At 38.5% G+C, this 13558-nt stretch overlaps 1 protein-coding gene across 4 annotated transcripts in view; it reads right to left on the reverse strand.

The window, feature by feature from the left end:
* Positions 1-12060, reverse strand: part of LOC101166244 (A-type potassium channel modulatory protein KCNIP2) — a 97096-nt gene extending 85036 nt beyond the window's left edge. For 2 of the 4 annotated variants that reach the window (XM_078931902.1, XM_020709606.3), the window contains exons 1-2: positions 11728-11859; positions 11516-11602 (exon numbers count right to left, since the gene is read on the reverse strand). In XM_078931902.1, coding sequence (XP_078788028.1) covers positions 11516-11588 — 73 coding nt within the window. In that variant the 5' untranslated portion in view covers positions 11589-11602; positions 11728-11859. Of the gene's footprint in view, positions 1-11515; positions 11616-11727 lie in introns of all 4 variants that reach the window. The other 2 variants (XM_004077158.5, XM_020709605.3) reach the window with 2 other exon arrangements.
* Positions 12061-13558: the final 1498 nt, after the last annotated feature.

Below are 13558 nucleotides of genomic sequence, written 5' to 3' on the forward strand. Positions count from 1 at the left end.
ATTTATTTTTCATTACAATTAGTTACATATATAAGTTATATTTGGCCCTTTGAGGAAAACCACTATGCTGATGTCGGTGAAAATAAGTTTGACACCCCTGCTTTAAACTGCAGATGTGGGCATGAGTATTGATGGTTTTCTGCCTGATTTGTCTTGTGCAGGTGACCCATTGATAACCCTGTCAATGGTGTTCCTCTCCCAGTGACAGCTGACATATTCCTTTGCTCACCACTGTGACCCTTAATAAAATACAGCAGCTGATAAAAAATGTTTACAAGTGTAAATGAATAATAGAATCTGTGAGAAACTTATTTTTTTTTATATTAATTGAACGTTATGTTTGCTTGGAGTTGCTTTCTGCTTTAAATTCTGTTGTTTCTTTTCTGAGTTTCCTTTCTCAAGTGCACAACGTTCAAGTCCACCTTTGATGTCAGAGTGTTGCACCGCTCCGGGTTGGTAATGATCCCACAGCTGTCAAGACGGTCTCTTCAGCAATCAATCAAACCAGCCTTTTGTGTGAGTCTGTATGTGCTTGTCAATGTCTGCTGATTAGTAGACTCTACTAACTTTTTATCAAATCTGGTGCCGGGTCGCTGAGTCTATTGGAAGAAACACTTATGGACGAGCGCGTTTTTAATCAGTTAGCCTGTGCCAAAGGGAGGCGGCAAGTCCCGAAGACGAGACTAAAAGGGCATACAAGCAGAGAGCACAGAGGTAGAAGGGGTTTGACAAAAATTACTTAAAATTTGCACATTAAGAAGTGAATTCAGGTTTAACAGTTGAGTCAGGGCAAAGATACTTGATGAATCTGAACATTAAATGTCAAGATCAGCATTTCATTCTCACACAGTTGTACATTCCCTCCAAAAATGCAATTGGTTTCGTTTCTTTGCACATTGTGTGAATATATAGCTGGTTAAAAATATGGCTGACTTAAGCATCTCCCTAGGGAGGGATAAAGACTGAGCTGTCAGGAAGTGTCCCCCCCTAATAACCTGGCCTCTTGCTGACAACACTGCAATGATGAAGGAAGGCAGCCGTTTTAGGGCAGGGACGAGGGAATCTAGTTCTCGCCATGGACCTAATGATGCTGGCTTAACAATTTCCTCTCAGCGCTCAGGTGACAACACCAGGAGATGTAGCAAGGAGGTCCAAATTGGATTCTCATCTTTGGAGAGTCTTGTCTATTTTTAAAATTTCCCCTCAACTGCTCTGCCGGTGTAATAGACATTGCCGCAGGAGTTAGGAAATGTCAGACAAATGTCCATTTGTTAAAGACGCGTACTGACGATTGTTCTGAATTTGGATATTTGCTTCATCGTTATTGATAAAGGGTGAGAACTTTTGAATGAAAAGATTTTGATGAAATACTCCTCTCCAGATTAAAAGATGTTCCAAAATTTTGACGGTTGGCTTCAAGTCACAAAAAAAATGAAATTTAGAAAAACAAAGTGTCACTTAAGACATGAAAATCTTTTAAACTGTACTTATTTCACAGTAGATAATATTAAGTGGCACAAAAAATATTTTTTATTAATTAAGTTTAAGGGGATCTCCACATTTTGTGGAAACAAAAAATGTAAAAACTAACGTGATCCAACTGTTTTAAATCTAAAGTACATTAAAATATTTTTAATGTCATAGGACGAGTTATTGTACACTTGATATTGTGTATGTTAAAATCTCTGTCTGGACAGTTTAGAAAAGCAAAGCAGTGTAATCCAGAAAACATTAAACTCCTCTTGATTGGCCCATTAGTTACAGGCTCGGCGGAGACAATAAGTTTGTTCTGACTTGTGAGCGAACAGGCAGATATTGATCATGCTTCTCCTCTGTTTCCTCTCACGACTGTGCACATGTGAATGTGCGTGTGTGTCTGTGTGTGTAAGTGTGTGCCTCATATTGACTGTTCAGAGTGCTGTCAGAGTGAACAGATTGATCGGAAGACCAGCTGCAATGTTCTCCCACACTCCAATTCCTTAGGCTAGAATATTGTTAGATAGTAAGCCTGTTTTCCTGGAATGTCAGTATTTGGCTGTTAGCTTTTGAGAAAACCCTGCGCTTCTTTTAATCATAATGTTCAGCACTTCCCTGTACCATCAATCCATTTTCTATTCCCCCCCTTATTTCCATATCCTCCTGAATACCAGCAATACAAATTTGTCCTCCGTAAAGAACATTTCTAAACCTAAATATCCTCCCACCACTGCATACTACTGAATTAACCCCTTTTGGAATATAGAAGACATTTGAGGTTGTTCAGTGATACCAAATATGAAGCAGTGGGGCTCTGAGAATTGCAGTTTTTGATGGTTTTTAAAACAAAAATTGACTGGACACATTTCTTTTCCTCTGGTAATCAGGAGGATAGAGTCATGTGGTTGCTGGTGGCTACCCAGCTAATATTGGGCAAAACTTGGCTACACCCTGGATGGTTTGCCAGTACATTTGCAGAGACGTATTTACACCTGAGGGAAATGTAGAATCAGCCTATGAATCGTGTTTTAGCACTGTAGGATGGAGCCACAGAGAAAACCCACGCATGTGAACAGGTGAACTTTCCTGTGCTGTCTGAGCCATATACTGTAACTTTACATAGGACTAAATCACCATGAAGAATACTTGATGGGTTGTCTTTTCCAACCAATCAATAACTATATGGAACCCTGCAAGTTAAAAGGCACCTTGTTCAGAAAAGAAAGTTGCATCATTGTTGTTTTGTGCATTTCTTTCCATTAAAAGATAAACAGTTTTTGTACTTTTATTTTTTTTAAACAACTTGTTGTCAGAGCAAAGAACCACAGCTCCAGGGTACTTACAGGTGTGAAATGCTCATTTATTCCAAATGTTTTCATGACTGAAAAGACCTACTCCAATAAAAACAGTGTGTTTGGTGGTTTGAACATGTTTTCATAGCATTTTTCTGATAAGGGAGTACATATACAAAGAAAATTGAGCTTACAATTTTATTTCCGATTATTATTTTTGTTGCATTTTGAAAAAGAGCACATTTGTTGCGTAGAAAACACACAGGGCGGGCCACAAGCTCCCTGCACCGCTTGTAGATTGTCATGACGGGAGGCGCGGGCAAGCTTACTGCGTAGCAACAGTCCCACAACTCAGAGGTAAATTTCTAAGGAACTACTGCCGAACTATTGCAAAAACTATGTCCTAGAAAACTACATGTTTTTTTTTAATTTCAGCTAAAAAGGACCTAACCATATTCAAAATACCACTGGGAACACTTTTACAAAAGATCAAAAGATGATCGTAGTGGGTCTTTTACTAATCAGTGCATCCCTATATTTGATATGTGCAATAACGCTGTCCAATATTGAGAAAATGCTTTCATTTTGTGTATTTAAACAACTTGTGAATGCACTGAAGCAAAGAAAAATGAGGGGGAAAAATTGGTCAAACTGAATCTCTGACACTACCAGAGATCTTCTATGTGTACAGACTCTCACAACAGGCATTGTAATCCCTGGCCTTCCCTTAGAATTGTGGGAAATAATAAGCCATCGCTATAGAGGACATTCTTGTTATTAAATGCACAAAGAGGGAAGGACACAGCGAAAAGCAGCAGTGTCCCAAGCTGCACTGACATGGGCTGCTGGTCAACCTTCCTGATGCTGATGAGCTACTCACCATCTAATTCAGACGGATTAAGCTGGTGGACAGAGGAGCGTCCTCTAATGCTTATTAGAAGCTGTGAGTGACAGGAAAGCAAGGGGAGATGGGCATCTGATGAATGACACAAGGCCCTGTCATTGTAAGACACACTGTCTGTCAGTCAATCAGATGGTGGCTGATTGAAACATCTCTGCCAATACAACAGTATCAAACGCAGAGACGGCAGGAAATTTCTTCCTAATGTATCTCATCAAACTAACATTTCTTTCCATCATCATTTTTTTCTGCCTCTTCATTCCTTCACAAGTTAGAAATGCGCGTTGGCGTTTTTTTCTGCCACATTCCGATCGTCCATCCCTTCATGAGACTCCTGTTGCTTCCTCCTCTCAGCTCCTTTCCTCTCCTTTTCCCCCCTGCAGACGTTTATAAATGAATGTGTTTACAGAGAAGGCGAACAGGAGAGGAGAAGAGGTTGTGGCTCCAAGGGAGAGGTGAGCAGGGCTTATTTTAATTAACGATTGGCTGGCCCTCTGTAGATTCTATCAAAGATTAAAACTCATTAGGATTGATTCTGGCTTCCCGCCCTATTAAGCTACGGTCCCACTGTGACCTGACAGAACTGGAGAGTGGGGAGGTGGTGTAGGGTTCAGAGAAGGAGTCAGAGGATAGACATTGAGAAAGCTATAAAGTGGCACATGGATGAGACAGCCATTGAAAGCCAGAGCCTATTCTTATGTAATCTGATTTTTTTGTGGAGCTGTAGCAGTGCAGTGACCTTACTGTCATTTTATTTAGAAATGCAATGGGGTATAATTAGTTTCGAGGATGAGAACTGGATGTACTTTTAGTAATTGGAAATCCAACCAAATTTACTTGAAGCCACTTCTTAAAATGCCAGCTAAAGCTTAGGGCTCTTGAGTGGCAGCTCCCACACAATGTCAGAACAAAACAGGATCTTCATTAGTAAAAAATCAGCACAAAGTTTCAACAAAATCTGATTTTATGGTATCAACAGAAAGTCAAAAACAAATTCAAATAAACAACCTCAGCTCTTTGATTTTTTTATTTATTTAATCTAATTTTATTATATTTTCTTTCCCTCCATCAGTGACAAACAAAACGACTTAAGGAGTGAATGTTTCAAATCTCTAATTGCAGCCACTTACAGGAGTACACTGAGCGTAGAAACCAATGATCCACTGTGAGGCAAGAGTCACGCATGTCTTGGCACATGAGACGACACATTAAATCAAGGCTTCTGAAGCGGCAGGAAAAAAAAAATGCTCTTCCGAAAGAGAAACCTAAAGCTAGATGCCCCGAAGAAACGTAGCTTTCCTGGTTATCTTCTCTTTAGAGTCATTTAAGCATAAATTTGCAAACTGTCTGAAAATTCACAAAGCTAGTGTGTTAGCCATTTGGTTTTCTGGGTATCAAATAATTCCCTCCAGAACCTTTGGTGTTTTTCCACAGCTCAACCTTCTGAAGGGTCTCCATTGTCTGAAATGGTAGACGCTGTCGATGTCAAAAACAGTCATTTGCAACTGTGTAAGGAAGTGAAAGATGCTGTGTGTTTAAATTTGAACATGATTAACTCAAGTCAAGAAGAGCTCAGCTGCTGAAGTTCAACCTCATGATTTTACTCAAGCAGATGGAAAAGCGCAGATAATTCCAATCCATTATTATTATTATCATTATTATTATTATTATTAGATGTTGTTCACTTTACGGACATGCAGAACATAACACTTTGGGTACTGTGTAAATAATTTAAGTTGTGCGTGTGTGTTTTCAATTTCCCTTAAAGTCCCACTCCAACTATCTTTTACATAGTATTATGCTGTTTGTAGCCAGAATCAAAAAACCTGTCGTTGTTTGAGACAGTTTCTGCAGAGCTGCAGGAGTTCATTAGAAATTGTGGGCGGGACTGTTGGTGCAAAAGCAACTCCCATTTTCCCTTTGTTTACACTCTCTCCCGCTAGCTTTCAACCCCAAGCTAACATTACCGGGGAAACAAAAACGGTGAGCAATATCGGAGCTTTCCTGCCGTACATTTTTTAGCCAAATGCCAGCTCGAACAAGGAAAACTATGATGTTAATGTATTTATTTGTCTGCAGGTGGATGCATCAGAATGGAGCTGAGCAGGGAGACTTTGTCCCCCCCCATTTCAGTCACAAATGTAAGCTTTTTCAAATGGCTTTTTCAAAATATGTTCTTTGTGGCCTTTTTCTGATCATGTAGGACCACTGGGAAAACTTTTAAGGTGGGGACTTTAAATGCATTTAGGATCAAGACTTGTTGATTTATTCTGTTCCACTACATAGACATCACACATATGTTTTTAGTTATGGTTGCTTTACATACACATAATCTGTTCCGCAATAAAGTCCCTGAATTTTTGAATATTTTTTCTTCCTCACAGAAGAATGATGGGCTCCAGATTGTTTGGAAATGCTCTTTAAACCTTTCCAGATTGATTTTGACTTTTTTTTGCTACATCTTTCCCCTTGGTGTTTTCTTAATTCACATTGAAATGATCCAGAACAGCAAACTGCCCAACCATCTGCTGTCTATAAAATAGCTCACTTTTACTAATGATCAGCTAATCAAGTGCAACTAATTGGCTCCACCTGGCCAACAACCCTCCTAATTCTTATCAGAAAGGTCTTATATACTATACACAAGATTTTTTTTCCTTTTTTTATATTAAATAAAATGTACAAAATATTTTATACTGTTGTTTATCATCATTTCACAAATTGCATTAATGCATTTGTGCTCATCACTTCACTGCTTGTGACTGAAATTAGAGTCATGTGATCAGGAGTGGGGTGGTCGCGGGTGTAGATGCTCATCATATAATTCCCTCACATCATTACGCTAGATTTCTATTTGTATTCCTGTTCTTGATGCAGCATTTTATGTTTCTCTGTGTTGAGTGAGTGGGGTCCTGGGGGCTGAGGGTATTGTGTGTTTTTTGTATTTTTTATTTGAAGACCTTTGTTTTACTTTGTACTTTTAGATTTAAATGATGTTTGTACTCCTTAGAGCACTTTGTGTTACTTAGGGTAAAAAAAAAAAATCTGTATTAATAAAGTTTGATTTGATTTAAAGATTGCTTTTCATTTTGTGGAAGTTCTTGCATCATTCAAATGAAAATTGATGGAAGACCAAAGTAGCAGAATGGTAACAGCATTTGTGGACACTAATGCACAAGTATCAATCAAGTGTCAATAACATATTTGAGTCGAGTATTGTTGAAATATAAAAGTTTAATTTGATCTATTTTTTTTGCAAATCATATATTCTTAAACTTGGTTATTTTTAGGGTAATACTTCTCTGAAAAAAAGCCCTCTTAAGAGATGAAACGTCAAGCACTATTCGCAATTCTTTACACAACCCAGTCCTATCATATTCCAAAGTGATCAAATAATTAATGTATGTGTATTTTTAAAATTGCAATAAATTACTTGCATTTAATTTTAAAAACGTAATCTGACCCCGATTCATGAACAAGGCACCTTTAGGACATCCCACTTGCTCAGTCAAGAAAGCATAGAATGCTGCCAAAAACATTTTTTTAAAGAAATTGTTAGCCCTAACAGATATTTGCCTTATTGTTAAGTTTATTGGTGACCATCGGCGTGACACAAACCAAAATAATGACTGGCAAAGCCTGCTGAAGATAATCTGGAGGAGAAAGAGATGCAGCGAGCGTGACGTTAGAGCTGCACACGAGGCTCTCGTGTGCTGTCTCCACTGTGCTTGCATGCACTATAACCCCCCTGGAGTGTGGCATGTGAAGTAGAAGAGAGGATTACTGCGCCATGCATCTATAATTACCCCTGATTTCTCAGCCGGTACTATTCAAAACAGCAGAAACTGTCAGGCTTAAACACAGACACATGCATTTTGAATTTCATTTATTTCAAGCCGAGAACGAAGGATCTCTACCGAGCAGCCTTCCACTCAGACTAGTAATGGAGATCACCCACACTGCCTTCAAGCACAGCAGGTCTGCAGGCTTTAAACAGCACAAATCAACAATCCTTCTCACTTGTGCTCCCAGTTTGTTGCTAAAAAGAGGAATGACTAACTGGTCGCTGTCCTTGCATCTACAAACCACATATATTGTGGTTTTAGTTTTTGTTTACTCAAGAATGCAAAACGGGTCATTAAAATAAAATGAAAAAAACAATATTCCTTAAAACAACTTTATTAAAGTTAGCCCGAGGTCCTTCCCTGCATGTGTTGCAAGAAAAACAGTCTTCAAAACAGTCAGTCACTGCAATAAAACTGTAAAAAAATGTTTTATTTCTTCAATGTAGTAATTTTATTATAAAACAAAAATAAATAAGTCGACACTCAACTGTTTGGGTCTTTATGCTGCATGGCAACCTTTTTGCTTTGGCATTTGTTTTCCATCCTATCTAAAAAAAAAACTACAAGATAAAAGGTATAATAATATGTCATTCTCTGTCCTCTGTGGATCTTTCTGTAGTGGATCCGCAAATGTTTTTTATAATGTCCAACACTTGAATTGTACTTCTGCCAAGTCACTTTCTGCAGCCCAGTCAGTTTCTACTTTTATTTGAGAGAAATTAAGTTTTTGTGCTGTAATGCTGTGTTGTTTTAGTATTAATAGGGAGTAAGAATGCCTCCATAAACACACTGAATAACTGAAATAAGTTTCCTTAAGAAAAACAGGTCACTTATTCTCAACTTAGTCATTGCCTAAAGCAAAACAGCTTTATTTGTGTAGCGTCTGTCATAGACAGAGGCAATTCAAAGTGCTTCGCAGACTAGAAAAGTATTGAAAACATCAAAATAAAAATGAAAGTGTAAACAGTCACAACGCAGGTGAAGCAACATGTCGAGGCAACAAGCATAAGCAATGCACAAGTCCCTACGAGAACAGTCTGAGCACGGCGGGCAAATACAAAAAAAATAAGTCTCTTTCCGGCGCCTCTTAAGAGGACTCGTCTCCTCTTTATAATGCATGAGCTTCCTTTTGCCTTCAAACATGATTTCTTTACTTCTTCCTTTGTGACGAGGGAGACTCTAAACTATTGAAGTTTTTTTTTATGGATGAAACAAAAAACAAAAAAAATCTGCTCTAAAATTAAATAAACAGTCTCCTTCAGTCTTTGTTTCTCTCTGTCCTTTTAACGCGTTTCATATACCTAATAAAATATTACTTGGTGTGTAAATGAAAAAATATGCCTGGATAGTAAATTCCTTTCACACAGTAAATTCCAGGATGTTCCTCAAACAGAAGGAAAGATATGTTCATGTAAAAAAATGATGAAATCCGGCTTTAAATACAAGGTTTAGAAGGTGAATTTTGAAGCAAAAAAACAGTAAGTGACATCATGTCAAAAGTTTTAAAGAGCTGTAAAGACAGGGACTATAATCTATTTTAATGTGTCTTTGATAAACAAAGACAACACATGTTTTAGACGTCTAAAATAATGTTTTTCTGAAGCGCGTTTCCTGTAGAATAATCTGAGAATTTTGCAAATTGTGGATCTGCAGTGATGGCTGACCTGCTGTAAGACCTCCTCAGAAGTGTGTGACTGTTTCTTCCCACCTGCTTCCCACCTGAAATGACTTTAGTGCTGGAGTGACAGCTTAGGCTAAGTGAGATTTGTTCAGTGTCACAATCAAGCACACAATATGTGATAGAAACCCTATAGTTCACCTGTTTTGTGTCACATTTACAGTTATTTTAATTATAACCATAGAATGTTAACTTGTACGAATTTACTCCAATAAACAGAAAGTGGCAGCTAAAAAAAATGAAAGATCCCTGAACTTTACTGGTCTAATTGGAGTCTGTATAATAGTTCTGTGACATTTAAGTACAATAGTGCACAGCACTGTTATGCAACACTGCTGGGGTGTCTGCGCTACAAAAACATATTACAAGCATGTTTCAGTTGGCAAAAATCAAACAAATGTTTATTTTTCTGAGGCATTTGATTAAAAAAAAGCAATACCAACCTCAGTGAATTATATCACCCTAACCACAGCTGCCGCTGCATCTTATTTTCATCACTCCAAGGGACTCTTGCCCTTATGCCTTAATAACCATATAAACTATCAGGGCTGAGCCCGTTTGAGAAATGACAGCATCCTGCAAAGATGAATTAAAAAACACAATTCACCGCTTTGAAAAAGTCATTAAATACTCTCCAAGTAAATTGCTCTGACACAGTGAATGGCTTACTGGCACAAATTCTCTATGTTGCTAAACAACTGAAAAAGCTATTTGACTTCCTGTGGACAGTCTGGGACATTTTCAACAAGCTGGATTCAAAGGAGAGAATGGTAAATTCTGAAGCTTTCAGATTTCCATCACGAGAGTTTAATCTCTGCCGCCACATTAAACCTCACTTGTCATCGTAAATAAATCCAAAATATTTAAATTACAGCTGATTCCAAATGAAAAGAAAATGCTGCAAAGAAGCTTAAAGGGGTTCACAAATTAAATAGACCTTCATTTGCTAGACAGATTTGTCAGCATCCTTCTTAAATGAGAGGATTAGTGCTTTTTTAAGTATAGGATTCTTAACTTTAGTCATGTTCCAAGTCATTCTAAGTCAAATGTTTTGATTTCCCATCATCCTCAACTTTTTTTTTCAGGCACTTGCATCTCAGTATTTTTAAGTATCCAGATCTTTCAGTCAGGGTTGGAAGTTTACAAGACAATCAAGGATAAAACATTTTTAAATAAAAAAAAAAAAAAAAATCAAAGTCAAAATTGAAAGAAATTTTGATTTTGGATATAGAGAAAATAAAATTATGTGGAATATCATTGATTGATATTTGAAAAGTAGATAGGCGCCTATACCCTTTTTAAACTATTGTTTTGAGTTTAATGGAGAGGGTTTTTTTTTCTTAAACATAGTGATTGTGTTGTTTATTTTATTGTTTCACATGCTTTTTTTAATAAAAACAAAATATAAATAGTTGCAAAAATGTGACCCAAAAAAACCCATGATGTTGTATTTATAGATGAAAATCTGGCAAAGAACTTAGCACAATAAAATGAGGTGCAATTAACTGAAATTGAAACAGCTGATTAGAAAGGAAACCTGGTGCGCCATGACTGGAGGAAAGGAGAACACAACACACGACCGGATGAGACAAGCAACCTTAAAACAGCACCAGTCCTCGGATGCATTGAAGTTGTCACAAAGACCCCATGCGCAGAAGCAAAATAAACACACCTTCCCCTTCTGGACATAAATTTTGTAAAGAAATAAACGTATTCAGGAAGACACTCCCCTCTGGAAAGACGCTGAGAGCTTTAATAAGACGAAATTAAGCGAGGAAAACACTTGAAGGGACCACAAAGGAACCCGGTGAACTGGGTCATTTTATTGTCATTTAATGAGACAAAGGGACGCTGCAAGTGTCCACACTGACAGAACAGCCTTTCCGCGGTCATTGGAGCCTCAGCGCAAACACAAAATTACGCACAGGTGCGCCCCAAAGGTTGGTCTCCCATTGCTAAACCCGGCCAGCGGAATCCCAGACACACAATGAATCACTCACACCATTACGCACGCTGTCATGCACAATGTCATGCGCCACTGCGAGGAAAAGATTCTATACATTGATTCATTTCTCAGGTTGTTTAAATCTGAGACAGAATCAAAGGAGAAAAACAGAAGTGGACCATTTAAGAAAAAATGAATAAACTGGGAAAATCTGGAATAAAATTGGACGCACCCATCTTTATGCTGATGGATTCCTTCATAGAAGTCCAAAAACCTCTTAAGTTAGGTGGAGCAGCGTTTACATAGTTCTTATAGAAGCTTTTTCCCGCCTGCACACATGCTGAACAAACGGTGGGTTTTGGGCACCGGTTCACTCACCCGTCAGCTGGTCGTAGGATCCGTCCAGCTCTCTGGAGTCCGACAAGCTCTGGTCGCGGTTTTTCGCCTTCATATTCCCAGTGTGCGCTGGAATGTGGAACTGTGGTGAGCAGTTGATATTGTTAACGCTTTTTGTGAGGAAGAAACACGTATTTATAAACAGTATGAAATAGGAAATTCCTCTTGGCGCAGAGTGTTTGCAAGAATACTACCGTCAATAATTCATTGTTGAGGTGTTGAGACGCAAAAACTGAGGCGTGCTGTGGAGGTTGTTCCTCTGTGATCCTCTCGGCATCCAGGAGCTGAGTGAAAGAAACGCGCTTCTGCTCCACGCTCCGGCACCGCTTGGCGCGCGTGCGCCTGCACACAGAGAAGAAAGTGTGCGCACAGAGGGAGTAGGAGCGCATGCAGAACGATTTAAATGTTTCTCATTTATCACATCCTTAATATGGCACAGTTGTGTTTGTGTGGAGCTGCGCACACCTGCGTCAGTCCTGCACATCTGTCTATGGGTTGGTCACTTGCCTGCTTCTCTGTGCAATTAATATCATATATCCCCTCCAAATTTTCCTCACTGAGTCATATAGCCATGTTGATTGTGTAGTGAGACATCAGCAGAAGCAACAAGGCGCACGCTGCTGCTGCCAGGCAGAGGTTCTGTCTATATCTGATCTATAAATACTCACTGGCTCCAGAAAGCTTTGTGTTTATCCCTTTACTTCCTCACATCTCTCCCTTTTAGTGCTTTTTTGCTTCTTTTTGCCTCACTCAGTTACAGCGTGGCATTTGGTAACAATCTGCTTGACAATCTGTCTTTGATGCCATGGCTTTCCACGTTTAACATAAGATTGTCCCTTTTTTCTTGTCTTTTCATTCATGTATCTCTTGCATGAATGGTCGTAATTTATTTCTCTGTCATGCTCTAAGCTTGATCAGATGCCCGTGTGTATGATTTCATCCCATTACGATGTTCTCTACCTGAATCTCTCAGAAATTAATTGACATCGGAATCAGTCATGTTATGTGGATCCCCGAGTTGGCTGCTGGATGTTAGAATCATTTACAAATCCATAATAAAGCTTAGCAAGATGTTCAAAGCTGATAGTTTAGCAAATTGGGACTTTAACCTCTTTTTTATAAGGCAACTTTAATGTGTAAATTAGAAGAGGAATAAATATTCTATAAGACACACATTTTTATAGTTTTGTATGCAAGAGACTTATAAAAAATTAAACATTTTGATTCAAAAAATAATTTGATGACTATTGTACTTTAGCTGTGCCTCAATGATTATAAGAGAAGTCTTTTTTCTAATTAGAAGATCATCAGATCAGACCCTGCTGGGGTGTACAGCACCAGTGACCTGTTGCATGAACCAATTACAGCTTTAGCTGTCAGTAAATTGCTTCAATTTTTGGTCTCAAGATATCCCTACTGTAACTCTCTGTACAGTGGTATAGATCAGTCTCTGCTCCGCCGCCTCCAGCTGGTTCAAAATTCAGCGGCCCGCCTGTTAACGGGGACCAGACGGTGTGAGCATATAACACCGATATTACGCTCACTTCATTGGCTGCCTGTGTCTTTTAGAATTACTTTTAAGATTTTGCTTTTGGTTTTTAAATGTCTGAATGGTCTGGCACCTCAGTATCTTTCTGAGCTTCTGCATGTTTATCGTCCTTGTCGAGTCCTTAGGTCTGAAGATCAAATGCTTTTAGCGGTTCCCAGGACTCGGCTTGTGACTCGGGGAGACAGAGCCTTTTCAGTTGCAGGTCCTAAACTCTGGAATGCTGTCCCTTTTTCTGTGAGGTCTGCCAGAACTGTCAGTAATTTTAAGACTCTTTTAAAAACACATCTTTTTACTCAGGCTTTTAACTCCAGTGAGCATATCTAGTGGGCCAGCTTGTTCATTGTTCATTTTATTAATCTTATTCTTTTATTGTTTTATTGCTTTTATTGTTCAATTGATTTTATTGTTTTATTCCTATTGTTTCTTTATTGCATCGTATTGTTTGTGATTTTAGTTGATTTTATGTTAAGCACTTT

Source organism: Oryzias latipes, chromosome 15 (genome assembly GCF_053564925.1).
Source record: "Oryzias latipes strain Hd-rR chromosome 15, Olatipes_Hd-rR_3.1".
In the NCBI taxonomy this organism is placed as follows: Eukaryota; Metazoa; Chordata; class Actinopteri; order Beloniformes; family Adrianichthyidae; genus Oryzias; species Oryzias latipes.